Source organism: Trichosurus vulpecula, chromosome 2 (genome assembly GCF_011100635.1).
Source record: "Trichosurus vulpecula isolate mTriVul1 chromosome 2, mTriVul1.pri, whole genome shotgun sequence".
NCBI lineage: Eukaryota > Metazoa > Chordata > Mammalia > Diprotodontia > Phalangeridae > Trichosurus > Trichosurus vulpecula.
Genome location: NC_050574.1, coordinates 271,084,200 through 271,110,391, shown reverse-complemented (window position 1 = coordinate 271,110,391; position 26,192 = coordinate 271,084,200). Strand labels below are relative to the sequence as shown.

Here is a 26,192-nt window from a genome sequence, read left to right as displayed (position 1 = left end):
AGCAAAGAAGAATTGAAACAGCTCAAAAGAAACTCCCCACCCATTAATAGGTTTCAGGTGGAGCTAGTTGAGGGAAGCTTGATTAGGTGAGCCTTGTTTGTAGAAAAGCCCACACTCTTTTGCTAACTAGGTCATGAACATTGTGAAGCCCTTGGGCTCTAAAAAGGGTTTATATACTCTGAGGCTAGCTCTCTCTTAGAACTTCATGAGGAGAGGACACAGGCAAGCAGACAGCTAGGATTTGTGAGTGAGTAAGTGTTTTCAGAAAGGCCCCAGCAGAGGGTAAGGTTATGGGATGGCTTAGCTCCCTGCTGTGATATTGTGTTTTAAGTTCCTTGCTGTTATGATGTAGTGGACTTACTGGTTTTGGGATATAATTGCTGTTATGTTGAATTGGAGTTATTGGTTTTGAGATTTGATCCTCTAGTGTCTGAATAGATGTTTTACTTCTGCCTTCTATATGGAGAGTCTCATACTCTGTGATACAGAACTATACAGGCACATTCATAGTCACCATCAATATTGTGACACTTGCCTTACTGAAACACTGAGGGACATGCAGACTCATGGAAGGGGGAGAATGAACTACACAGACATGGGGGGGGGAGACTAAGGGACATGGGACTGAGGTGGGGAGGCTGAGAGACAGAGTTGGGGGATTGAGGAACACAGAGACATGAGGGAGACTAAGGAATGTGGGATTGATTGGTGGATAAGACAAAAGACTATGGAGCAAAGGGGGCCATCTCCAGTCATCCTCTTCTGTATCTGGCCACTGGACTCAGATGATTCTGGAGGAGAAAGTGAGGCTGGTGACTTTGCACAGCCCTCCCTCACTTAAAGCCAATTCACTTGCAAGTACTCTTCAATCCAGTGACACTGGCCTCCTGGCAGTTCCATGAACAAGACACTCCATCTCTCACTTCCAGCCATTTTCTCTGACTGTTCCTCATGCCTGGAGCCTCTCCCTCTTCTGCTCAGACTACTGACCTCCCTGGCTTCAAGTCCTAACTAAAATTCCACCTTCTACAGGAAGCCTTCCTTACCCCTCTTAATTCCAGTGCTTTCCCTCTTTTATTTCCAATTTATATCTTATATAGCTTGCTTAGCCTATATTTGCTTATATGTTATCTTCCCCATTAGATTATAAGTTCTTTGAGGATAGGTACTGTTGTTTACTTCTTTTTGTATTCCAGCACAATGCCTGTCACATAGGCACTTAAAAAAGGTTTATTGATTGACTGACAGGTATTTGGAAATTTACTCATTCATTCCAATTCACAAGTTAAAAAAAGCAACCGGATTTCGAACACTGCAGCTTGCAAAGGAGAAGCCAGAAGTCTTTTTTGAAAAGAATGCTGACCCAATTTTAAACCTACCTGGTTTAAATCGTCAAGCCAGATTATGAAGAATAAGTCAAAAAGGTGCTAGAATTAATGGAAAACATCTTCGACGGAGGGAGATTGAGGGACACAGAAGTGGGGGAGACTGAGGGATACAGAGCTGGGACAGGGCACTAATCAAAATTGATTTTACAAAACCATACTAACAATTATTTTTAAAGTTATTTTTAAAAGTATTTATTTTTAGTTTTCACTATTCACCTCCATAAGATTTTGAGTTCCGAATTTTCTCCCCATCCCTCCTCTCCCCCTACCCCAACATAGTATGCAATCTGATACAGGTGCTCTCTCTCTCTCTCTGTCTTTCTCTCTATATATACATATATATTCATATTAAACATATTTTCACATTAGTCATGTTGTAAAGAAGAATTAGAACCTATGGAAGAAACCACAAGAAAGAAGAAAAAAAAACAGCAAATAGTATGCTTCTATCTGCATTTAGACTCCACGGTTCTTTTTCTGGATGTGGATTGATAGCATTTTCCATCATGAGTCATTTGGAAGTGTCTTCATATTAACAATCATTGCTAAGGGTTTGACATACGTGTGCATATATGTATGATATATGTATGTATATCTCTGTCTATATTCCCCCCTCCCAACTCTACCAGTATGAATTCATATGACCCAGTTGCTTTCTACCAGGAATGCAAAGATGGTTCAACAGCAGTCGATTAACATAATCACGTTAATAGAAAAGTCAGTTTTAAAAGAGCATTTGTTATACGTTCCCTCTGTGCCAGGCACTGTGCTAGGTGCTGGGATGAGTTAACATTCTAAACCACATTGCCATCGATGCAGAAAAAGCCTTTGATGAAATGTAGCATTTCGTTGCACGGAGGGGCGAAGGGAAGAGGACACACCCCGTCAGAAGAGGGAGACAGAGAACACTGGAAGAAGGTGGTGACGGTTTTGGGTGGAGAGAAGGCACTTAGGGTCGCGTTAGGGACGCATTCAGGGCGCAGAGGGCGGGTACACCCCGTGGGACCGCACGCTTGCTCCCGTCCCTTTAAAACCTGAATCTGGGCCTCCGTAGGAAGCCCCCACTGAACTGTCCCGCCCTCTTGACGATTTAACCAATCATCTTCCGGAGGGGGTGGAGCTAGCCTCGTCTTGACCCAGCCTCGTCCTTTGGAATGTAAACACGGTCGGGCGCCGTTCAAATAAGCCAATCAATTCTCGGCAGCCGAGGTGATTGGGCCGCCCCGATTCGCCGGGTTTTTTTTTTTTTTTCCGGTGACCTTCGTTCCACGCCTTCGGCCCCGCCCTCGCGCGCAAGATGGCGGCGCCCAGCGGATCGGAGGCCGCGGCGGTAGCGGCCCGGGGTGCTTGAGAGGGGAGCGCCTAGCCTCTCGTACCCCTCCCTCCCCGCCCATCCCCCCCTGCCTCCCGTGAGGTCAAGATCCCGGAGGAAGGGGGCCGGGCGGGGACAGGAGCCTCCTTGCGGCCGCCCCACGCGCGGCTCCCCATCTCGTCCCAGCCTCGGGGCCGGGGAACCCCCCCCGCCCTGCCTCCCGCCGAACCGCTCCGGGCCCCGGCCCTACTCGACCCTCATCCCCACCCGTGTTTGCGGATCTTGCCCGCCCCGTGACTCGTGCACCGCCTAAGTCACGACCCTGCCCTCGGGCCCAACAGCTGATCCCGGGGGGCGTCCCCGGCCGGCCATGGAGGCCCTGTATCTGGTGTTGAACGGGATCGGCCTGGCTTTGGACGTGCTCAACTTCTTGCTAGACCTCAACTTCCTCCTCGTGTCCTCCGTGCTGGCCGCGCTGACCTGGATGGTGACCTTCGTCTACAACCTCCCGCACACGGTCCTGGCCGGCCTGCTGCACCTGGGCCGCGGGGCTCTGCTGTCTGCGGCCGCTGCGGTGGAAGGCTTGGCCCGCCTGCTCCTGGGGGTTCTGCAGGCGGTGGGAGCCCTGTTGCGGGGCTGCTGCTCGGGCCTGGAGAGCCTGACGGTGGTGGGCCACCTGGCCTTGCACGTGGCCACGAGGGGCCGAGAGCTGGTCCATCGGGGCGTCCTGAGCATGGTGTCGTCCAGCCATGCCCTGCTGCGCCAGGCCTGCGACGTCTGCGCCATCGCCATGAGCTTGGCTGCCTACGTGGTCAACAGCCTGGTCAACATCTGCCTCATCGGGACCCAGAACCTCTTTGCCCTCGGACTGGCCCTCTGGGACTCTGTGATGGGGCCACTGTGGAGGGTGACTGATGTCTTAGGAACCTTCCTTGCCCATGTTTCCAGCAGTGCTGTCGCCATGGCAATCCTTCTCTGGACGCCTTGCCAGTTGGTACTGGAGTTACTAGCCTCTGGCACCCGTCTTCTGGCCACTTTGGTGTTAGCTAATCTCTCCGGGTTGGTGTTGCTGATAGTAGTGTTGTCAGTGACAATAACCATCTTGCACCCAGATCTTGCCATTAGGCTGGCGGTCCGGGCAACTGAACAACTTCATTCCCTGCCTTCTTACCACCGGCTCCGTCGGGATGTGGTACGACTCTCCCGCCTGGCACTTGGTTCAGAGTCTTGGCGCAGGGTGCGGAGTCGCAGCTTGCAACTGGCAAATTGGCCTCTTGGTGGAGGAGGAGGAGGGGGGGCCCCTGGGGCCCCCCAGGGTGGGCCAAGGAGGGGGCCACCTGCCAGAATTCGGGGACATGAGCAGCCTCCTGACCCAGTGCCCAGGCTTCCATCTCGGCCAGAGGAAGGGACAGGGGCAGTAGGACCTGTCAGGGGCCGGGAAAGACTTAACGAGGAACCATTACTTGGGCATGACCCATGGCAGCTGCTGAAAGAGCAAGAGGAAAGAAAGAAATGTGTCATCTGTCAGGACCAAAGCAAAACTGTACTTTTGCTACCATGTCGGCACCTCTGTCTGTGCCAAGCCTGCACGGAGATTCTGCTGCGCCAGCCAGCCTATCAGCGAAATTGCCCACTGTGTCGCCAGGGTATCCTGCAGACCCTCAACGTCTACCTCTGAGGGCTCTGCGCCCACCCCAACTCCCCTCACCGTGGTTTTTTTTTCCTTTGGGGATTCATTCTGCCTTTCCCACTGCACTTCTCTGAGCAGGTGGGTACCCCCGTAGCCCTATTGATCCAGAGGCCATCTGGGCTCACATTCCAAGCCTTGGAAGCCATAAGGACACAAAGATTCCCCTTTCTTCCCTTTCTTAGGGTTAAGGGAACAGAGAAGCAGACTTCAGCTAGGCCAGGAAGAAGGGGCAGGGGGATGGTTACATAGTTGCTCTATGCCTTCTAGAACCAGGAAATTTTAGGGGTGGTGAGGACTGGAGCATCTGTATCACCTATGCAAGTGCCCCTGAGGCTACAACTCTCTGGGCTCCTGCCCAGATGCCAATCTTTGTGTTGGGCCAAAGAGGCCCTGACCTTGCTTCTGGTTTTCCTTTTTAGGGCCTGTTATCTTGGCCCATCGTACTCCCCTACCAAGGCCCTCCTGCCAGAGCAGATCTGCCTGCTACCTATTTGGCAGCTGAAGATCATTGGGAAGATCTTTGACTTTTGTAGATCTTTGACCTATGCTATCAGCCAATTTCCTGCCTTCTTGGGGATCCAGGGGCAGGGAGATGTGGGGGTCTTTCATGTCCTCTCTACTGCTGAGAGTTGCCCTTGCTCTCTCAGCATGACCTCTTCAACACCCAAAAGCTAACTTGAGGCAAATATTCCCCTGGGGAAGAAGAGAGAAAGAGGCTGAGGATGATCCTAGATTCCTTCAGTGTTTGTCTTTTGGTCCCTCTTGCACGCTGTCTCCATTGGGAGTCCAGAAGGGAGCAGTCAGAGCTCCTATATCCCCATCTCTGTAACTCCACATGTGAAAATGACATTCCTACCAGTCCTCTCTCCCCTTTCTGGGGAGCACAGGTTCCACATTCCACATGAGTTCTGGGTCCAGGTACTTCAGGAGGGAGGGGCTGATAGCATATTCCTGAACATTTACATTGTTACAGTTTATTCCTGAATAAAGTCTGTTCCACAGCCCTCTGCCTCTGTGTGTGGCTAGGACTGTGAAGATGTCTCTGTTGGCACTGGAAACGTCTACCTTTGGCACTTTTCTCCTGGAGCTGGAAGAAGGTGGCCAATGGGGAATTTGGCTTAGATTGTGGCCTCCAGCCTTCCCTTTTCTCCTCACTTTCAGGCATTATGTCTGACATGGCATACGTGGCGTCTGTTACTTGTTCCCACAAAAGCTCCTGTCTCCTCAGGAGCTTTGGAAAATTTCCTTTCACGTTGCTTAGAATAAGCTTCATGAGGAACAGAAGTTCAAGATCTCTTGGTCACCTTGACCCAGTCTCTTGTCTGATTAGGCTCTCCCACTTTCTAGGTCTTTAGGAGAGTTGTTGCTCACCTGTTGATCCAGAGCCACTCGTCTGGACTGGAAGTAGGGTAAGGAGGGGACCTCTGGGTGTCTCTGGAAAACCAGAGCTCTCTCCTAACCTCAATCTTCTTTTTAGACCCTTCCTCCCAGAGAGTCTAGAGGAGGCTGAGAGAAGGTGAGTTTAAGGCACTGCTAATTACTGAAAAGGTGGGTGGCTGTGAGAAAGGGGAGTAGAGAAGAGAGGGTTAGAAGAGGAAAAGACTCTGGTCTTTGGACCTGAGTTTTTTTTGTGACTAGTCCAGGATACAGACTGGCTCCAGACTACCCAGCAACAGGCCTCCAACTTGGAGGGGAGGAAAGGGAAAAGTTTCTAACCCTCACCTCAGTGTACTTCCAAGGTTGAAGTTAGAGGCTCATCTTGAACGAAGTTCCAGGGTAGAGATGAGCATAAGGAGGCTGAGAAAGTGGGGGTGGGGGTGGGAGGGATGCCTGGTTCTCTCCAGTTTGTTTAATCTTGGGATAAATATTTATGGGAATAGATAAACTTCCTGAGTGTGAAGCAAAGACCCTTTCTAAACCCTTTTAGCTTCTGGGCTGCTGGGCTTTGTGCCCAAAACCAGAATGCTAAGGAGGAATTTGTATGTGAGGCTAGCAGTTGAGTGGGAGTGTGGGTGGGTTGGGATACCACTCCACCCTAATGTCAGGAGATAATCTGGGAATACCAGAGTCAGGCCATCACAGGTGGAAGAGCTCAGCCCACGGTACTGAAGGACTTTTAGTACTGCCTGTGTCCAAATTTATTACTCATTTTGCTCCATGGCTCTTGCACTACTCTTCCCTGCCCCCCAAATCCATCTGAAACACATGCCAGGACCTAACTTGGGTGGTGAGAACTGATGATGTCTCTGTCTCTGATCTAGTCTGCCATCGCTCTCCCCAGAGCCGTGCATGCTCTGACTCTGTGCTAAGAATGAGAGCAGACCACGTGTCCTTGTGGTTGTTGGCTCGTGCTGTCCCATCCTGGAGGCAATTAGTACCACGTTCCCATCCCCGATATTAATAATTTATATCTGAATAGTGTTTACATGCTTTACATTTATCTCTTAATCGTCACAACAACCCTGTGAGGTCAGAGCTATCTTTATCATCCCCATTTTACAGAAGAGGAAGTAGGCCTGCCTCTGGTCATAGTATTTTGAATTAGGATTTGAATCCAGGTCTTTGAGACTTGCTCAGCAATCTATTCCCTATACCACGCTGTTTTTCAAGTGTAAGACCTTGCTACCCTCTACTTCTGTTTGCTTTGGGTTCTCTCACCAACTCAATTTGAATGGGAAAAATACCCCAATTCCTCCCCATAGTATGGTACAAAACTGGGTAAGCCATCTTTCCAGAAGATGAATATCCCCTAACCACCCATAAGCAACGAGGAATGGGAATCCTGGCTTATATTCTAGTTCCAAAGGTGTATTAGCTTAAAGCTAGAAGATGGAGAGGAAGTGCTACTCTTACAGATCCAGGCCTCATTTCTGTATATGTCCTCTCAACTCTCGGTTGCCACCCAAGTTCAGGTCCTTATCACCTCTCTTCTGGACTATTACAATGGTCTTCTGGTTGGTCTGCCTGCCTTGTGGATCTCCCCACTCCAGTCTATCCTCCGCTCAGCTGCTAAAGTGATTTTCTTAAAACAGATCTAACCATGTCCCTGCCCCTTACCCACACACGGCTCTCCATATTACCTCCAGGGTTAAATATAAAGTATTTTTTGGCATTTAAAGCACTTATACCCTTCCATGTCTACTGTAAGGTCAGCTACGTTGGCCTCGCTATGCCTGCCGTGTGACATTCTGTAGCTACGATGCTTTCTGTCCATCCTCTCATTCAAATCTTAGCTCAGATGCCACCTTCTGCAAGAGGCTTTTCCAGGTCCTCTCCCTCATGCTTTTCCTTCTGAAATTACCTTCTCTCTACTCTGTATGTTTCTTTTATGTATCTAGTTATTTACATGTCTTCAAGCTCCTTGAAGGCAAAGACTTTTCTCTGTGTCCTCAGTGTCTAGCAAAGTGCGTGGCCCATAGAAAACACTTAAATACCTTTTGGTTAATTGTACCCCTTGACGCCACAACTACACTTTACATCGTACGCTCTGAAGCAAATTAGAAGCTTTTCATTCCATCTCAACTCCGTTTCTTTGGCTCGGCTCCCACTGCCATCCAACTATATTAGGGTATCCTTACTCCCCATATGGGCAGCTAGGTGGCACAGTGGATAGAGTGCTGGGCCTGGAGTGGGGAAGACTCATCTTCCTGGGTTCAAATGTGGCTTTGGACACCTTGCTAGCTGTGTGACCCTGGCCAAGTCACTTAACCCTGTCTGTCTCAGTACCTCATCTGTAAAATGAGTTGGAGAAGAGCTGCAGAAGGAAATGGCCAACCACTTCAGTGTCTTTGCCAAGATAACCCCAAATAGCATCACCAAGAGTTGGACACAACTTAAAAACAACTAAATAACTGAACTCCCCAGATAATTGTAGATTTATTGAGTGACGTCTAAGCACAAGAACCTGTTCCTGGGGTTAGGGAATACATAGGGAAGGCCCCCAGAGGGAAAAGGGTGAGGGTCTCCCACCACCACCACTATTACCACTGGGGCTTTGGGCCCTGAGGACTGGGGAACCAAAACACCTGTGCCCACGGGGCATGATTGCCAGAAGCAGGTCATACGCTCTGGCCACTTCCCCATTATGCCTTCAGTGGACACACTTCCCTTTCAATAATGCCCTCCTGTCCCTGTCAACAGCAAGACTGGGATGCCCCCATCTCCCTACTCACCCACACGAAGGGGGAGCCAGCCCCCCTCAGAGAAGATGCAGCTGGGGCAGTGACACCCTTCTTAAGAAAGAGGGTGTAGCATCCCAGGAAGGAAGAAGTGAGCAACCTTCCTGGAGAGTGGGAAGCATCAGGCAAAGACGGGGGAACTGTGCCAGTCAGAATAAACTAGGAAGCCAGAGAAGGTACTGTCTGTCTTGACACTGGCATAGATGCCAATGTAGTCACCCACGCCCACTTGCACCCAGACTTGGTCCTCGGGCTCCAGTCTTACTAGGGCTCCCCCCGAGAGTGAGGCTGGCTTTGGCCACCCCCCAAAGAACTGGAAGAAAGAAGCCACCGACTCGCCATTCTTCACAAGGTCGAACTGCAAACTAGCGCGGTAGACAGTGGCGTGGACGGCAAAGTAGTAGAGGCCAGGCACCTGGCAGGTAAACTTGCCCGTGGTAGGATCATAGTGCCCCTGCTCGTTCACCAGCACCCGGTCGAATGGCAAGGGTGTGTCAGCAGGTGGAGGCACCCGGCTTTCTGAGCGTTTGGCACTGAAGGCTGACCGGGGAGGCACTGCGCACTCACCCGCTGGCCCTGCTGCTCCCATTGGCCCTGACTCTCCTGGTGGCCCCGGGTCCCCCCGAGGCCCAGGCAGCCCTGTGGGGGTAAGGGACAGTGTTAGGAGTGGGCATGATGGTCACAGCTGTGGAGGCAGAGGGACCTTCGAAAGTTCTACCGTATTGGGGCAGCTGGGTGGCACAGTGAGTAGAACACCAGCCCTGGAGTCTGGAGGACCAGAGTTCAAATTTGGCCTCAGACACTCGACACACTTACTAGCTGTGTGACCTTGGGCAAGTCACTTAACCCCAATTGCCCTGTCTTCCCCCCTCAAAAAAAACGTTCTACTCTATCTCCTCCATCCTTCATCAGGCATGGTTCCCTCAGAACATATAGTTGAGATGGAATAGCAGGCGTACTATAACGGAAAGGGCACTGAGGCCCTAAGTTCGAATTCTATCTCTTCTAATTACTTGACTGTGACGTGCCACTTGAGAATCACAGGGTTTAGAAATGGAAGGTTTAGGGATTATCTAGTCCAGTCCTCCTCATTTTACAGGAGAGGACACCCAGCCCTGTAAAAGTGAAGCAACTGCCTGCTGGGTCTGTTTCCTCCTATGCAAAACGAGGGGAGGAGAGAGTATTGGGCTGGATGATCTCTAAGTCCTTCCCTGCTTTCTATTTTATTATCTATGAACCTGTGGGAACAGGTCTCCCCTCATCTTTCCTCTTTCCCCTCCCCATACCGTATTTCTCCAGTCAAGTTCTCCTTCACCTATAGGTTGGGTTCCAAGTGGGTCCCAGTCCCACCATAGCCAGTAGAGCTTAAGAGATATGTTGGGCAGGGGTTGAACGATGGGGGCAGGTCCCAAAGAAAATCCAGTTCTCTTAAGGAATTCCTGCGCCCTCTGGCACAGCAAGGGATACTGGGACCAGCACTAACCCCCCAAGGACTGTGCTGGGGCCAGTAAGTCACTGAGTAGGGAGAGGGGATGTGCTGGGGGAGGAAGAAGCTGGGAAGGAGTGAATCATTGGGGAGGAACATACGAGAAAGGAGAAAGAAGGGTAAAGAGGGGGTGGGGTGAGGTCTTACCCGGGTGCCCGCCGGCACCCTTCTCGCCCGGAGTCCCAGGCGCCCCATCTCGCCCATCTCGGCCATCGCGGCCAGGCAGGCCTTGGTTGCCGTGATGCCCGGGGGTGCCCGGGACGCCAGGATGCCCGGAACACAGGCTGGGGATCTTGTTGTCGTCCAATGGGGGCGAGCCGGCCACCAGGGCCAGCAGCAGGAGGGGCAGGAGCGGCCTCATGCCGCTGGGGCTGGGCACGAGGAGGGGCTGGCTGGGTCCCGCAGCCTGCGGGGAGGGGGGATAGGGGCAGGCTGGAAGTCAGGACCCCTCATCTAGGGTCCTGCCTCTCTTCTCTCCCCATCCTAGCCCCTCCCAGCATTTCAGGCTACAACCAAGAGGGATGAGAGATATCCTGGGAGTATGGGAAGAATTCTGCCCCAGAACCCTAGAGATCCCAGAGCCCAGCCAAAAGACAAAGGAGGGGAAAGCAGAACATAGCTCCCTCTCCACCGAAACTCCCCTCTGGTCCATATTTCCCCTTCTCTTCCAGGCTATTTTCCTCCCGGCCCAATCCTATCTTGCCCATAGCCCCCTCCCTATCCCTAGATACCTCTGGCCCACTCCTTTATTATCCCTGGGGTCCCACTCCACCCTTTGCCTTGACTCACCCCTCTGCCCCTGAATCAACAGGCTGGCTCTCTCCGCTGCCTCCTCCGAGACGCTGGCCTCCCTTGACCCACAAAAACTCGCCTATTCTCCCCGCTGTCTGTGCTCTCCACGCCCCGAGGCCCCCTTCTCCCTTCCCAGTCACCGGCTCCTGTACCCCTAGTCCCAGCTGCTCCTCCCAAACTCGGAGAGGAAACCAGCAGTCCAGACAGCCAAGAGGGACTGGCCGGGAAATAACTGTGTCTCCAGGGCTCCAGGCCAGGCAATTGAGGGGCGGGGAAGGGGGTGGGGGAGGCTGAGAGCAGAGGAGGGAAGGAGACACGAACAGAGATCTAGAGAGAGAGAGATCTAGAGAGAGATGGAGGGACAATGGAGCCTAACACATCACCTGGCCCAAGACCCAAAAGTTGGTCCAGGGTGCACACACAGTAGGTATTTAATCAGCTTTGTAGATTCAAAATGGAGAAACAGAAGGTGTTAGAGAGAGATGCAGAGAGTGAAACAGAGATTGACAGAAAGATGGAGCAACCAAGAGAAGCCAGGAGGAAGACAGATAGCCACCGAGACAGAGAAGAATGCAAAGATGCGGAGGAAGAATCTGTGTCAGGAGATACAAAGGACCAGAAATAGGAAAAGGCAAAAAGAGGAGAAACAGAATAATGAAGGAGAGAAACAGACATGGGGAGGGAAGAGTAATAGAAGAGCTGGGGGAGAGAGGAGACAGCCTAAGAAAAAAAGGTAGAGTAACAGGAGAGAAGTGATTGTTTGGGGGGCAGGGGGATTCAGAGGCAAAGAGGACAGTCCAGCACTTCCCTGCCCTACATCTTCCCTGTCCCTTAGCTTTAGAAGGGGTTGGTATGGCCAGATACTTGGGGTTCCCAAACTTGATAATGGTGGAGATCAGAGGTCAAGGTGAGGTGGAGGGTGGGGGGAGGCCTTCTCCCTGGCTCAAGGCCAGGTGCACCCTGCTGGGTCAGAGGCATCAGGCAGACTTTTACAGTTGAAGGACCAGGAGATGCCCAGTGGCTCCAGATCAGGCTGGCAGTGGTGCTCAGCTTCTAGGCAGACAGGGCGACAGGGTGGCAGGATCCCTCCGGAGGGGGTACAGTGAGGCAGGAGCAGCCCACATAGGAGTCTTCGGAAAGGCTGGTAACAGGGCAGGTCTGTCAGGGTCTGTAGTTTGTAAAGTAGGGGAAGTTATCAAGGCTGGGTATCCCACTGCCAGCTCCTCACCCTTCTCCCCAGTCTGGGCTAGCCTTGGAAATGTCTATTCAGCACTGCTTCTCGCCCAGTCATTCCCAGCTTACTTTTGTTCTTGGGCCCTGACTGCCATTCTAGCTTTCCCCCCCCACCCCCACTCCCCAGACTGTCTCTTTGGCACCTTGTATCCTTTCAGCATCTCTTCAACTTCCTGTTGACTATCCAGGGTCATCAAAGTGTTGGGGAAAGCTGTGGTGTTGTAGCTGAGGCCCTGGCACATTTCCACCTGAATAGGTTCACAGGCTGGCTCTACAGAAGAGGGAGGATCAAATGGGCAGCTTAACATCTCGCTGTTGCTCTGGGTGTCACCTTGGGCACGACAGCCTTGGCCTTCTGGCACTTTGGGCCATCATTCCACCGCAACTCCCCCTCCCGCCCCCGCCCCCGCCCCCTTATCGGAGCTTCTCCTCATCCTCGCCTCTGCCCTGTGGGTCTGAGGTAAGCAGCCAACCCCACCAACATCTCACCAAAGGCAGCGGGGGACAGGCTGCTGCAGTTGGATTTGTCACCACTGCAGTTTCTCCAGCTGTCGCACATCCAGTGAAGGTCCTTGCACGGTCCATCCTGGCAGGAGAGCGCCCCTAGCCCACAGGGATCTGTAGGGGAGAACACAATGGAAGGCGGAAGCCCTGAGCACAGAACTTGTAGCAGTGCATAAATACCCTCCCCCTGCTCCCACAGCCAGGGCACAGACCTTCCCGTCCCTACTGGAATATTAATCTCTGCCAGCTTGGCTCCCCCATTTCTCTTGTGTCCCGGTGACACCTACCGTCAGTAGTATTGAGGGCCTGGTAGGTTGCCAAGAATCCCATGCTGTTGATCTGGTAATCCGTCACAAATACCACAGTCAGTTCGTGGTGTGAGGAAATAAGGGGTGGAGGCAGCTTGGTACCACAGAACCTGCTCAGAGTGGATGGTACCCAAGAATTAAGAGGGGCCCCTGAAGCCTCTGGACACAGATTTCCCCAGAAGACACAACTCAATTCAGTCACTGAATGGCTCCCTATTACTTCTAGAATCAAACACAAGGATCCTCTCTTTGGCACCTTAAGTCCTTCATGGCTTAGCCCAAACCTTTATTTTCAGGTTTATGACATTTACCAACTCCTCCCCACCCTGCTTTATTCCGGTCTTCTTGATTCTCACATGTGACATCCCTTCCCATCTCCAGTCCCAAGACTGAAATGTCCACCCTCTGTCTCTCCTCTCCTTAGAATCCCTAGTTCCTATCAAAGGTCAGCTCAGGAGCCACCCCCTACATTATACCTTTCCACATCCGCCCTGGCTGCTGGTACCTCCCATACTTTCTGTATATACTTATATGTAATTAACTAGGTGGCACAGGAGATAAAGTACTAGATTTGGAGTCAGAAAAACCTGAGTTCAAACCCTGCCCCTCACACTTACTGGTTGTGTGACCCTGAGTACGTCACTTAACTTTTGGGAGCCTCAATTTTGTCATCTGTAAGATGGGGATGACAGCAATAGTATGCACTTCACAGAGGTGTCGTGAGGACCAAAGGACGTAGCCCACGTAAAGTGCTTTGCAGATTTTAAAGCCCTACAAAATGCCAGCTATCGCTATCATGATTGTTATTTGTAATAGAGTTCTGATGTGGGTGAAGCCATCTGAGCAAAATGACGGAGTCCGCATATGTCCAGAGCTCCATGACAATGACTATTGTATGTGTCTGTGTGTTTTCCTCTGATGGAATGTAAGTATGAATCATTTCACAGTGAGGTTTGTATCCCCAGCACCTCACACAGTTCCACGTGTCTAACACCACTTTGTGTGTCTTCGGTAGTTATTTACCACGGGGGTCACCAAGAGTTGGACACGACTGAAACCGCTGAACAACAACAAGGGCCTGTCCCAAACCTGCTTTTCCAAAAAAGGGGCATTGAAATGGCACAGTGGGTAAAGCATGGGACCAGCCGTCAGGGAAACTTCAAATGGGGCCTCGATTACTTCAGCTGTGTGACCCTGGGCGAGTCACTTCACCTCTGTTGGCCTCAGTTTCCTTATCTGTAAAATGGGACCATAACGAAAGCATCTACCTCCCAGGATTGTTGTGTGGATCACGTGCCATGTAAATGCTATCTATGATGATGACAAATAGTAAATAGCTATTGAAGATGTTGGAGCATGGGAGTAGTATAAGATCTGCCCCCTTTCCTCCTAGCTCACAGGCCCACCCCCACCCCCAGCATAGTCTTGACACACAGTAGGAACTTAGTGTTCGTTGGTGGTTTTGATAGCAGACCCATGCCTCCACCCTGTCTCTTAGGCGTCTTCCTTTACCTGCCCACTAGGTTGAGGGCTCCTGTGTCCATGTTCTCATGGATTTCCACATAGTCAAATTCACAGTTCTGATGGGCCTCCAGGCTGAAATTGTGAAAACGCAGCTCGATGCCATGTCTGGGGGGCACTGAGATCTGCCAGAGACAAAACTGTAGGGAGGAGGTATTGAGTCTATTCTGTGAGCATAGGGAGTGTCTACCATGCTCCTGGCACTGTGCATAGGAGTGCCAAGCGCAAAGTAATTCCTGACATTGAGGTCAAGGGCATCTTCCCCTTGGATCTAAACTGCGCAGACCCTGGGGGTACCATCCAAGTTGGCCTCCCAGGCCAAGGGACCACGCATACCAAGGAAGCTTCTGGTTCCTCTTCTTTCCTTGTCAGAACCAAAGTCTGTTTAAGACTCTTGTGTTCTGCTCTGGCATTGGTATCATTAGCATTAATCTAGAGTTAGCAATAGGAACACTTCTTCGGAACCAGAATTGAAAGGAAATTTGAGGGTCAGCTAGGTCACCCTCCCCCCAATGCAGGAATCATTTCTCAAACCTCCTCAACCCTCTTTTGCCCAGCAAAAAAAAAAAAAGCCTTTTCCATCCAGATGTTACACGCTCTTTTTTCCTATCCCCTCCTCTGGCATTTAGTGCCAGACTCACCTGCTGATGAGGGTAGGGCTTCGGGTAGTTTGGGGTAGAAAAGGTGCCATGGAGCCCATTCAGAGACCCTCCACAGTCTACAGCAGGGAGGGAGAGAGCATGAAGTATTGTTACTGTCTGCCTTGGGATACCGTTCATTTGCTACCCAAGCCAATGAAGTGGTAATGCCTGGGAGAGGCCCTGATGAGAGACGGAGAGCCACCGTTTCCCCTCACCTCTGAGTATTTGGGAAGGGGGATAGTGGAAGGTAGTGGAGGATCAGGAGCCTGGGCTCAGAAGAGCTCTCCCTCCCCACTGCTGGACGTACCTGAGTTTTTGCTGCTGCAGTTAGCCTCATCACTGGAGTCCTTGCAGTTGGCGAAACCATCACACACAGCATCAGGCAGCAGGCAGAATAGATGGTCACACGGAAACGCATCCTTATTGCATCCCCCTACCAGAGGGGCATCCCTTGATCAGAGACTACCACTCCCTTCTCTCCCCCATCTTTGATTATACCATTTCCCCTGCTTGAAATGCCTACTCTCCTATCTAAATTTTTACCACCCTTCAAGGCCCAGCTCAAATCTTTCTTCCCCCATGAATTTTCTCTAGTTACTCTGACTCAGACTGATCTCTCTCTCTGGACTCCATATAAAATTTTTTGTTACTGTCATTCCAGTTCATGCATTCAAACATTTATTAAGTGCCTACTGTGTTAGATGTTAGAAGAGCTACAAAGTTTGATAAGACATAGTCCCTGCCCTCATGGAATTTATAACTAGTAGAGGGAAAAGACACAAATGTAGATAATGCTAATACCACTAATGATTATGGAAAAGGTTGAGGACAGACAACCTGGGCTTGTCCCTCTGATGGAATGGAATCATTTCGTTGACAAACTGTATGGAGTAAAGAGAAAACACTCACCCTCTCTAGGGGTCACAGCCTGGTACCGGGCATGGAATCCAATCCCTCCCACGCTACTATCAGAGACAAAGACTACGCGGAGGCGGCTGGCATTGGCGTTGAGTGTGGCTGGTGGCACTTTTCCGCAGACCCTGTAGTGAGCCAGGTGGGAGGGTGAGAGGAGAAGGAGCAGGCAAGGCCAAGAGATGCTGATCTGTGATCAATGGATGTACTCTGCTCTCTTGGCCCCAAACTGCTACGAATAAAGATAGCAACGTTGCGCTTGTATGCGCTTTATCCTTTTTCAAATCACTTTTATGACTTTTCTCATTTTATTCACACAACAGCCTTCAGAAGTGGGCAAGGCTGGCACAGCTTTTTTACAAATGAGGAACTGAACCTCGGGTTGGTTAAGTTACCTGCTGAGGGCCACATAGCTGGCTAGTGGTAAAGACTCAAACTTAGATTTCCCCATTTCTTATCAGGTATTCGATGTTGTTCTCCATTAGGTCCCATGGTAGATCTGCCCTCCCTCTGTTCCTTGGTTCCCTACATTGAATTAGTGAGTCAACAAGCATTTATTAAGGCTCCTACTAAGTGTCAAGCACTGTACTAAGGGCTGGGATTACAAAAAAAATGGGAAAAGAAAGTCTCTGCTTTCAAGGAGCTCACAGTCTAATTATAGGAGAGGAAGAAATGTTTAGAGAGGGGTAGGTTAGGGTAGGGTAGGGTGAGAGAATATACCTGACCATGGAACTCCCCAGGTTCCCGTGTTCTTCTGGCTCTAGAGAGATCTCTAACCAATCAAATAGGCAGGAGGCCACATCATCCATGCTGAATGCCTCTATTTTGAGTTGTACTACCTGGTCAGGTGCCACCTGGATATGCCACATGCAGTAGGCATTGGGTGGGTATGGGTCCGGGTAGTTGGGAGAGGCGAAGGAGCCCTCTGGACCAAGCAGGAGCCCCCCACAGGCTAAAGATGGCAGCAGACAATCACAGGTGAGAGGTCAGGGGGTCAGAGATGGGCATCAGAAGACACAGGGGGAAGATGGCATCTGCTCTAACTTTAATCAGGATTGTCATGTGGAAATGGGGTTAGACTTATTTTGTACGGCTCCCTAGCACAAAACTAAGCCCAATGAGTGGGAATTATAGGGAAGCAGATTTCAGTTCAAAATATAGAAGGATGTTTTTAACAATTGTAGCTGTCTGAAAATGCAATGAGGTATCTTCCAGGGTAGTGAGCACCTGGGCATTGGCGAATCAGGCAGAAACCAGGTGACTACTTGTGAAAGATTTTTGTTTCTAGTAAGGGTTGGATTAAATGGCCTCTAAGAGCCTATAATTCTGGAGTCTCTTTCTAGAGGGCTTTGTTCTGTTTCAAGTGACCCATCCCGGAGACTCCCATCTCTAAAGACTGTATCTTTCCCATGACAGCCTAGATTCTAGGGGAATCTTGGAATTGGGGTGGGGGTAGGGCAAGGAAGAAGAAAAATGCCCCAGGCACTCACTGGGCTCAGGAGTAAGGTCCGTGGCCAGCTCTCCTTGGATACCAGGGCTGATGACGTCTGTGACATTACTGACCCCTTGAGGGGCCAGAAGGCTGGGAGGTGCGCCAGATGGAGATGGAGGCTTCAGCTCTGGTAACAGAGTTAGAGAAAGGTATGAAAAGGGGGTCTAGACCCCTGAGGAAGCCCAGGAAACTTTGAGTGCCCTGTAGGTAGCATTAGGGAGAATGCCCAAAGGGAGGGGTTGTGGCGGCTCTGAGTTCAAGGTCCGACCTCTCAGGTCCCTAGTCCAAGCATTCTGCTTTCTAGCTGAAGACACTCACGGGTGAGGATAATGATGGTGAGAAGTCCCAGCAACAAGAGCAGCAGAGTAGAGAGGAGAGCTGCACACAGCCAGGAGAAGTGGCAGTCTGTTTGGTACCTCCAGGCCAGACCACCTGTGGGGTGAAGTCAGAGGTGGGCAAAGCTTGAAGGCAACACTGACTGATCTAGGGCTCTTGATCCTTCTGCTGGTTTGCTCACACTACACCCCCTTTAACTTACTCTAATTCCTCTGGACTCCCCTCCTCCTGTTATGGAATCAGAAGAGCATAAGATCTAGACCTGAAAGGGATGGTGATAGTAGAAAGTGCCCTGGGTCAAGAGCTAGAGGACCTATGTCCAAATGCTGCCCCTGTTGCTCACTCCCTGTCACTGGCCAGGGTCAAGTCATTTAAATTGCTTAGAAATCAGTTTCTTCCTCTATAAAATGAAGGGGTGGCACCGGGTGACCAAAGAAATTCTATAATTCTAGAAATCATCTAGTCCAACACCTCCATTTACAGATGGGGAAACTGAGAGAGGTGCGGTGACATGCCCAAGATGGTAAAGTAATAAATAAATAGATAATAGAACCAGGTTTTAAACCCAGGTCTCTTGAATCACAAACTGAGAGCTCTTTACAGGACGCCACAGCTGCTCATTCCCCACCCTTTCCCTAGCCCCGATTGTTACCATGGCAGTGAGTTCTAGGACTACTCCCGTTTTCCCGATGGGCTGGAGATAGGGTGGGTAACACAGCCTCAGGCTCAAAAGCTGGATTACAGAATTCAGGCTGTAATTCAGGGGAGAGAAGCAAATACCAAAAGGTTAGGCTAATGTCTCCGAGACAATGTCACTCACTGCTGCTTGGCACAAGTTTCCTTTGGGGCACTGCCCACTGTCAGACGGGTTGAACTTAAACTGAGTAGTCATCTCTGGCTAAGGAGTCGTCATTGCCTTCCCCCCTACCTTACTCCACTTTGGTGTCTCAGCACAGAGGGCAATATCTGTGTAGTCTTTCATGGCCCAGTGCCCCTCATAGTTTCCTTGGTGCCTCCTGTACCAGCCTCAGGCCCTTCAGGCTTGTGCTCTGGCCTCCTGAGATGACAGAGGGTCAGATTCAGGAGACAGCTGGTGTCTTCTGTAATGGAAAGCTTCTTTCCTTCACTCCACTCCCAGGCTGACCTCAGCAGATGGAGTCCAGGCACTGACTAGCTATGGGGTCTGGGTGGGGAGAGGGGGCAGCAGCCCACAAGGAATGTGCAAAAGCACCAAATCTCCCTTTAATCCAACTCAGCTGAGGATGCTGAGGCTGGCACTACTCAAGCAGTTCTTAAAGGGGCAGTGACCTGGTTGGAAACACCTACAAAGAAAGGCTTAGCTGTGGTCTGAAAAATAGCCAAAGAGAAGCCATTGAAAAAATAGCTACTAAAAGCAGAATATTGCTCTCAGAAAAGGGAGCTTTCTGAACTAGAGAAACCAGGAAAATCGATGACCAGAGGCTGTGTCCAATATCTGACATTCTGCAGAAGACCAGCGGGGATGAACTGAGGACTTAAGTGGGTTGGTTACTTGGGCAATTGGCATGAAAAGGACAGTTCCAGGTAAAAGCTGGCACTTGAACAGGTGCCCATGGACTGGGAGTGGTTCTGTAATAGGGATATCCCAGTCAGAGTCTAAGAAGACTCTTGGGTCCCATGAGTTTTGTTCTGCATCCTAAAAGTCACAAGGGAAGTGCTAAACAGGAGATTCTAAAGCCAGAGAAGCAAAAAACAGTTTGAGAGGGCATGAGAGGAAGCTGTGGAAAGATGTTCCAGAGAAAAGGAGAAAGAAGTTGTGTGGGGATATGATCTGAATCTTTTTTTTCTCTCTTCTTTAGTATATTTCCTTAGCAGTAATGGAGAAGGAAGGGGAGAACATATTTTACCAAAGGACTGATCCAGACTGAGAAACTGGAAAATGAGCCCAGAGAAGGGAGCAGCTTTGCTTCAACCAGAGAAAACTTGGACATATTTTAAAAAATATTTTTTATTTTTTCCAATTACATGTAAAGACAATTTTCACAAAGTTTTGAAATCCAATTTTTTCTCCTTCCCCTCCCCTCTTTTTAAAACAGTAAACAATTTGAAATGGGTTATATGTCTACAATCATGTAAAACATATTTCCATATTAGTCATGTTGTGAAAGTAGAAACAGACCAAAAGGAAAAAAACACACACAAAGAAAATGAAAGTAGTATGTTTAGATATATATATTCAGACTTCACAGTTCTTTTTCTGGATGTGGATAGCATTTTCCATTATGAGTCCTTTGTAATTGTCTTGGATCATTGTATTGCTGAGAAGACCTAAGTTAATCATAGTTGATTATATAATGTTGCTGTCACTGTGTACAATGTTCTCCTGGTTCTGCTCATGTCACTTCGTATCAGTTCATATAAGTCTTTCCATAACCGGGACACCTTAAAACTAATTTCCTTGAATGGACTACAGTACACCCTGAAGCACAGTCAAGGAAGGTTTAGATGGAATCTTTCTACAAAATCTATTTCTATGACCTCCTTGCCTCCATCCTTGAGAGGTCAAGGTCTCTAACCCACCTTTCTTAGCATCACAGATTTAGAGCTGAAAGAGTTAGATCTGGAGCTAGAAGGAATCTTGAAAGCCATCAAGTCCACTCTGCACCCCCCCCCATCATTTTACAGGTGAGAAAATTGAGGCAGAGAGAGGGTAAGGTATGTGCCCAGGGTTAACTAAGAAGTGCCTGAGGATGAATTGGAACTGAGTCTTCCTTACTGCAGATCCAGTGCTCTACCTTGTCCACCTGCCTCACACAAGCAGCTGTAAATTAATCTTCCTAATGCTTGGGCATGGAATTGTTGATACCCCACTGGAAAACTCTTTGTGGCCCTATTGCTTAGAAAACAAAAAAACAAACTGTGCAGGTTGGAATTTAAGTTCCTTCTCATTCTTGACTCAACCTGCTTTTCTAGTACCTCAGACCAATAGCTTGTACACTATTAGCCTCATCTCTCTCCCCCAGAGCCTTGAACTCTGCCTCCCAGATGTCAGGCTTATGTTGCCTAGAACCAACCCTCCCTTCCTCCCCCATTTCTGTACTATGTCACCATACCCAGGTCCCTCCTCCACTTTCTAGCTCTACTTTATGTGTTGTCTTTCCCCATTAGAATGTAAGTTCCTTGAGGGGAGGGACTGTCTTGCTTGTACATATTTGTATTCCCAGAGTTTAGCAAGCTGCCTGGTATCATTATTTTGCATTACACCAGCTAGCAGTTCTCTGATTTTCTCCTAAATTCGCCTGCCTCTCTACTCAGCACAGGCTGATCCCCATACCTGGACCACTTTTTCTCCTCACAGAATCATAGTTGAAAGGGACCTCAAAGACCATCTAGTCCAACTTATGCTTGGGCAGGAATCCCTTATACAGTATCCTTGACAAATGGCCATCCAGTCTCTTTTCTGAAGACCTCATAAGATTTTTTACCACTCACCAAAGCAGATATTTTTCAGATTGCCCTAATTATTAGATTTTTTTGCCCTAATATTAAGCTCTCTATAACATCAACTGTCGTTCCTAGATTTGCCCTCTAGTGCCAAGCAAATGTCTAATTCCTCTTTCCCATGACAACCTCCCCTCCTCCTGAAATCTTCTCTTCTGGTTAAATATCTCCCTTTCCTTTAACTGACCTCTGCCTGTTCAATTCAGTATCCCTTTAAGTACTTACTGTATACAAGGTACCATGTTTGTTGAAATTCTTTTCTTCCCTTCAAGGTCCAACTCAGCTACCACCTCTTCTATAAAGACTTTTCTGATCGTAATAGAATATAAGCCTCTTGAGGGCAGGGACTTTTTTTTTTCTGTCTTTGTAACTCCAGTACCTAGTACAGTGCCTGCTACATAGTAGCCACTCAATAAATATTTGTTAATTGATTGATTCTCTCAGATATAATTTATCTTTCCCTCTTCATTTTTTTTTCTAGAGCACCTCACCTGAATCTCTCCTTTCCCTCCATCCCACACTGCCTTGTATAACACTCATTTGCCTATATTCTCTCTCTCTCACTCCTGCATTGATTGTAAACTTCTTGAAGGCAAGAACTGTGTTTTCCATCTTTGCATCTGTCATGTCATGGACTTCATAGGCACTGGTAAATGGTTGCTGAACTGAAGTTAAATTTAACTTGCCCAGCCAATGTCCAAAGAGCCTTTTCATTAGGGCAGGCTGGATCAGATACATCTGCTGAACTGATTTTCTCTTTGAGAAGCTTAGATAGCCTGGTTCCAGATGGAACTTGCCCTGACCCCTTACTAGGAGACTATGATTTTTTTGGTTGGGAGATGCACTGCCAGGATAGCTATGGGCATAGAATCAGCCTGGAATGAAGAAACTGACCTCAAGGTCATATCTAGGAAAGAGACTCAGAGGCTGCAGTGAGAAGCACACCTACGGTGAGCCGGAATGTCTGGATCACGGCAGGCTAGAGATTAATTTCTGCTGTCTTTACCTACCCCTCCCCACCTGACAAACTAGGATGGGGAAATTGTGACCCTGACCAGATGAAATCCTGTCCCTCTGAGACTTTCCTGTTCTGGACTGCCCCACTGCTGGGGCTGAGGAAGAATCTAAACAGAGAAGACTGATTATACACCATGGCAGGGACAAGGGACAGAGCCAGTTCTATGAATGGGCTTAGAGAACCATAGCGGGGGAAATAAAACTGGTTCAAAGATATCGATGAGGCCTGGGGGGATGGGGGGAAGAGAGAAGGATGAGGAGAGAGTTCATGGGGCAGAGTTTGAACTAGTTTTATCAGAGCATTTAAAAAAATTTTTCAGAGTTCTATAAAGCACTCCAGACCCAACAAGATTTGTGGGGAGAAGCACTAGAAGATTCATACACTGAATCTAAGAGTTGGTGAACCCAGACACGCAAGAGAACAGCACTTTGTCTGATAGTGAGGGGGCTCAGAGGGACACCTGCTCAAAGGAGACTTTGGGGGATACAGAGGCAGTGCTCTAGGACCTGTTAAAATATGACTGCCACAATTCATTTTGTAGAGTCTGGTTTATGACCTAGGTGAATCTTATTATCATTTACATGAAGATATGTTTGCTCTGGCCTGCCAGACTTTGAGGCAGTTGTGTCTGACTCTTTGTGACCCCATTTGGGGTTTTCTTGGCAGAAATACTGGAATGATTTGCCATTTCCTTCTGTTTTTTACAGAAGAGGAACTGAGGCAAACAGGGGTAAGTGACTTGCCCAGGGTCATACAATTAGTACATGTCCGAGGTTCAATTTGAACTCAGATCTTCTTGACTCCAGGCCTGGCCCACTGTCCACCATGCCACCTAGCTGCCTGCTCTATACCATGTTGCTCTCTAATGTTTGAATTTATCCGCCTCTCTCTCTGGCCCAAGCTCAGAGATGCATCTTATAGTCCTCTGTCTACAGGTTCACTTTCAACTAACCTGGAATCCCCTAGAGTGGGTAGAGGGTCTCAGACCTCTCAAGCAGTGGTTTCCATGCTACATCTAAATTAGTAACATTAATAATGGAGCTTTAAGGTTCACAAAATTCTATCCTCAACAACACTGACAACCAAACAATTGAAACCGAATGCTGTGAAACTGTAATGAACAAGCTGGTCCTCAAAAAGAGATTTGAAAAGGGATATTCCTTCCTTCTTTGCAGAGATAAAAGACTATTAGTGTGGAACATTATGGATCATGTCAGACTTTTTTGATATTTGTTTTGTTTTGCTGAATGGCTTTTGTTCCCTCTTTTTTTCCTCTTTGTTAATAAGGGATGGCTCTCTGACTCTGCTAAGTGTAGAGAGATAGATACATTGGAAAATATAGGTGATAGAAAAACACAAGATCGGAATACTACTGTGCTATAAGAAATGAACAGGTTGATTTTTAGAAAAGATATTGGAAGACTTGCATGAAATAATGCAGAGTGAAAGGAGCAGAACCAAGAGAACATTGTACACAGTAACAGCAATATTGTTCAAAGAGTGAATCTAAGTCATCCTGAGTGATGTGAATGTTAAAATCAACTACAAAGGACCTATGAAGGAAAATGCTACTACCTCCAGAGAAAGAACTGATATATGGAAGTTTGTATTGTGTGGTTGCACATATATATTTGTATCAAATGTTGGCCTTCTCAAATGTGGGGTTGGGAAGGAAGGAGATAACTCAGAATTCAAAATATAATAAAAAATAGATAAAATATATTTAAAAAATAAAGACAAAAGATACTAATAAATTTTATTTAATAACCAACACGATGCTTTCCTCATAATAACCCTTTGAGGTAAATAGTGGATTATTCCCATTATTTTGTATATGAAGATACTAGGGCTCAAAGAGGTTAGCAACTTATTTGTTGTCATGTATTTAATGTGAGAGAGAGGTTCAAACCTGTCAGCCCTGATTTTAGGTCAAATAGTGTGTCTACCACTCTGCACTTATCCTAACTTCCTTTCCCTCTAACTATATATTTGCTGAGGGAAATATAATAAAGGTATGGTATTCTTATGACCTTAAAAGGTCAAAATAATTCAACCCAATACATAGGTCACATCTCTCTCCAAATTCACAGAAGCCTTGTTTCTGAGGCCTAGGAAGAAGTCTCATTGAGCTCTCAGGCAAAATCCAATTACCCAGATGAAGAGAATTCCTTCAGAGAAAGGACAGAGACTCCCTCCAGCCAGCTCACTGCCATTCTGGGTGGAGTGGACAAATCTGAATGGAGAGCTGTGGACAGAAAGGATTCCCTTGCTCTACCTGAAAGGGAGGCAGAGATTCTTCTATAGACAGCTGCATAGTGAGATGGAAAATGGGCTTGTCAAAAAACCTGAAATGGAATCCTAGCCCTATGTGTGGGCCTGGAGGATCACTCCCGCTTGCTGTGTTTTGGTTTCTTCATCTGTCAATTCTAATTCTACAGAATCTCTCATATCCACCCCCTTTCTACTCACATGGCTATCATAATAGTTATATGTACTTATTTATGTTATTATCCCTGTTAGAATATTCATTGAGGGCAGAGACTGTTTTTGTTTTTCCCTTTGTATCTTCAGTGCTTAAAACATGGTGAGCACCTCTTCCAATAAATCCTTCAAATTGCTGCAAAATGATCGTTCTTCCTGCGGTAGAGGTCTGATTGTGTTACTTGCCTGCTCTAAAATCTTCAAGAGCTTTTTATTGCTGTTTGGTTAAAATACAAACCCCTTGGTGCAGTACTTAAGGCCCTCTGAGAAATGGCTCCAACCTATCTCATTTCACGTTGTTCCCACTTTCCCAGCCAAACTGAACTATTAACTGTTCCCTGAACTCTCATTTCTCCATCTCACCACATAGTAAGTTCTAAAAAAAATGTCTGTTGAGTTCAAATGAATTGTGTGGAAAACAGTTTGTAAACTTTCAAGTGTCAAAAAAAGAAGAGTTGACCCTCTCTGCATGACCTTGGGAAAATCATTCAGCCTTGTGGGACCTGTTTCTTCATCTCTGAAATGAGGTGGGTCTCCATCTCAAGTTCTATGACCCTAGGACTCTCAAGTATATTATCTATATCCAGAGATGCTCCAGAAACTGGTCTCCATGAGGGCAAAAGGCAGTCACAAAGGGATGCTTGCATAGGGTGTCTGCCACACATGTTCTCCTCTTAAGAGGTCAAGAAAGGACAAATTAGGGAGTCAAGTATCCTTCATGATCAGGCAGGTTCGAGTCAAGGGACTCGGAGAAACTCACTTACAGGGTGGTCAGTAACAGTCTTAGTTAAATTCACAGATGCTGACCCACACTCAGGGAGAAGCTAGAAGGCTGGGGTTGACATATTAGAGGTAAGTGGGGGGAATCGGGAACAAGCAAAATGGTGCCCTCCCACCATTCAGAGGATCCCACTCAAGCTGAAGGAACCATATTGGATTGAGAGGGTGGGTGGGAGTGGGAGGATCTTTCAAACTATGAATTTGGGAAAAGTTCCCCCGCTTCCTGCTGCCGGAAAAAATGTTCAGTGTTCCTGTGGATGTTTTTTGTTTCTGTGTATTTTTCTCTTTTTCCCTCTTCGCCAACAGTGAAGGAAGAAAAAGGATGGAGGGAGGCTGTGGGAAACCCTTGTTTATAGCGGGAAACCTTGACATGTAAATGAATGCTCCCCAGGTGGAATCTCCCTGTTTCTGGAGAGAAGGGGCTGTAGAAGCACCACCTGTGGGGAAACTGTGAGGTAATGACTGTAGCTGTGCGGCTCCAGGTTTTGAAATGCTATTGACAGTTACATACTCACCTGACAGCTGCATAAAACCATGCCTCCTGTAGCTACTGTGCCTTGAAGGGATCTACTAATCTTATCTGTAAAGCCCAGGGAGCTCTTGGATGAAAATCTGGAGATCTAGCTCTAGAAAGGGTCTT

At 48.3% G+C, this 26,192-nt stretch overlaps 3 protein-coding genes across 3 annotated transcripts; 1 reads left to right on the top strand and 2 right to left on the bottom strand.

Annotated features, from left to right (window-relative positions):
• Positions 1-2,664: 2,664 nt before the first annotated feature.
• RNF26 (ring finger protein 26) lies at positions 2,665-5,399 on the top strand. The gene has a single exon (XM_036742568.1). The coding sequence runs from the start codon at positions 3,071-3,073 to the stop codon at positions 4,376-4,378; it is 1,308 nt and encodes a 435-aa protein (XP_036598463.1). The 5' UTR covers positions 2,665-3,070; the 3' UTR covers positions 4,379-5,399.
• A 2,848-nt stretch (positions 5,400-8,247) lies between these two features.
• C1QTNF5 (C1q and TNF related 5) lies at positions 8,248-10,927 on the bottom strand. The gene is made up of 3 exons (XM_036746284.1): positions 10,844-10,927; positions 10,202-10,460; positions 8,248-9,207 (listed from the first exon to the last, which is right to left on the bottom strand). Exons 2-3 carry the CDS (start codon positions 10,413-10,415, stop codon positions 8,690-8,692), a joined length of 732 nt encoding a protein of 243 aa, XP_036602179.1. The 5' UTR covers positions 10,416-10,460; positions 10,844-10,927; the 3' UTR covers positions 8,248-8,689.
• An 862-nt stretch (positions 10,928-11,789) lies between these two features.
• LOC118837002 (membrane frizzled-related protein) lies at positions 11,790-18,775 on the bottom strand. The gene is made up of 13 exons (XM_036744056.1): positions 18,722-18,775; positions 18,446-18,545; positions 17,776-17,889; positions 17,456-17,584; positions 16,686-16,917; positions 15,963-16,093; positions 15,361-15,486; positions 15,054-15,130; positions 14,404-14,552; positions 12,871-13,001; positions 12,576-12,697; positions 12,223-12,348; positions 11,790-12,014 (listed from the first exon to the last, which is right to left on the bottom strand). Exons 1-13 carry the CDS (start codon positions 18,773-18,775, stop codon positions 11,790-11,792), a joined length of 1,716 nt encoding a protein of 571 aa, XP_036599951.1.
• Between the last annotated feature and the right edge of the window lie 7,417 nt (positions 18,776-26,192).

What these genes read in the sequence shown, in the direction of transcription:
- RNF26 (XM_036742568.1), top strand. Translation starts at nt 3,071, where the DNA reads ATGGAGGCCCTGTATCTGGTGTTGAACGGGATCGGCCTGGCTTTGGAC.
- C1QTNF5 (XM_036746284.1), bottom strand. Translation starts at nt 10,415, where the DNA reads ATGAGGCCGCTCCTGCCCCTCCTGCTGCTGGCCCTGGTGGCCGGCTCG. An exon ending in GGGTGCCGGCGGGCACCCGG is followed by an intron (nt 9,208 to 10,201) that starts GTAAGACCTCAC and finishes TTACCCCCACAG; the next exon opens with GGCTGCCTGGGCCTCGGGGG.
- LOC118837002 (XM_036744056.1), bottom strand. Translation starts at nt 18,775, where the DNA reads ATGAAAGACTACACAGATATTGCCCTCTGTGCTGAGACACCAAAGTGG. An exon ending in CTGGGGAGTTCCATGGTCAG is followed by an intron (nt 16,094 to 16,685) that starts GTATATTCTCTC and finishes GGCTCACTACAG; the next exon opens with GGTCTGCGGAAAAGTGCCAC. An exon ending in AGATGCTGAAAGGATACAAG is followed by an intron (nt 12,015 to 12,222) that starts GTGCCAAAGAGA and finishes TACAAACTACAG; the next exon opens with ACCCTGACAGACCTGCCCTG.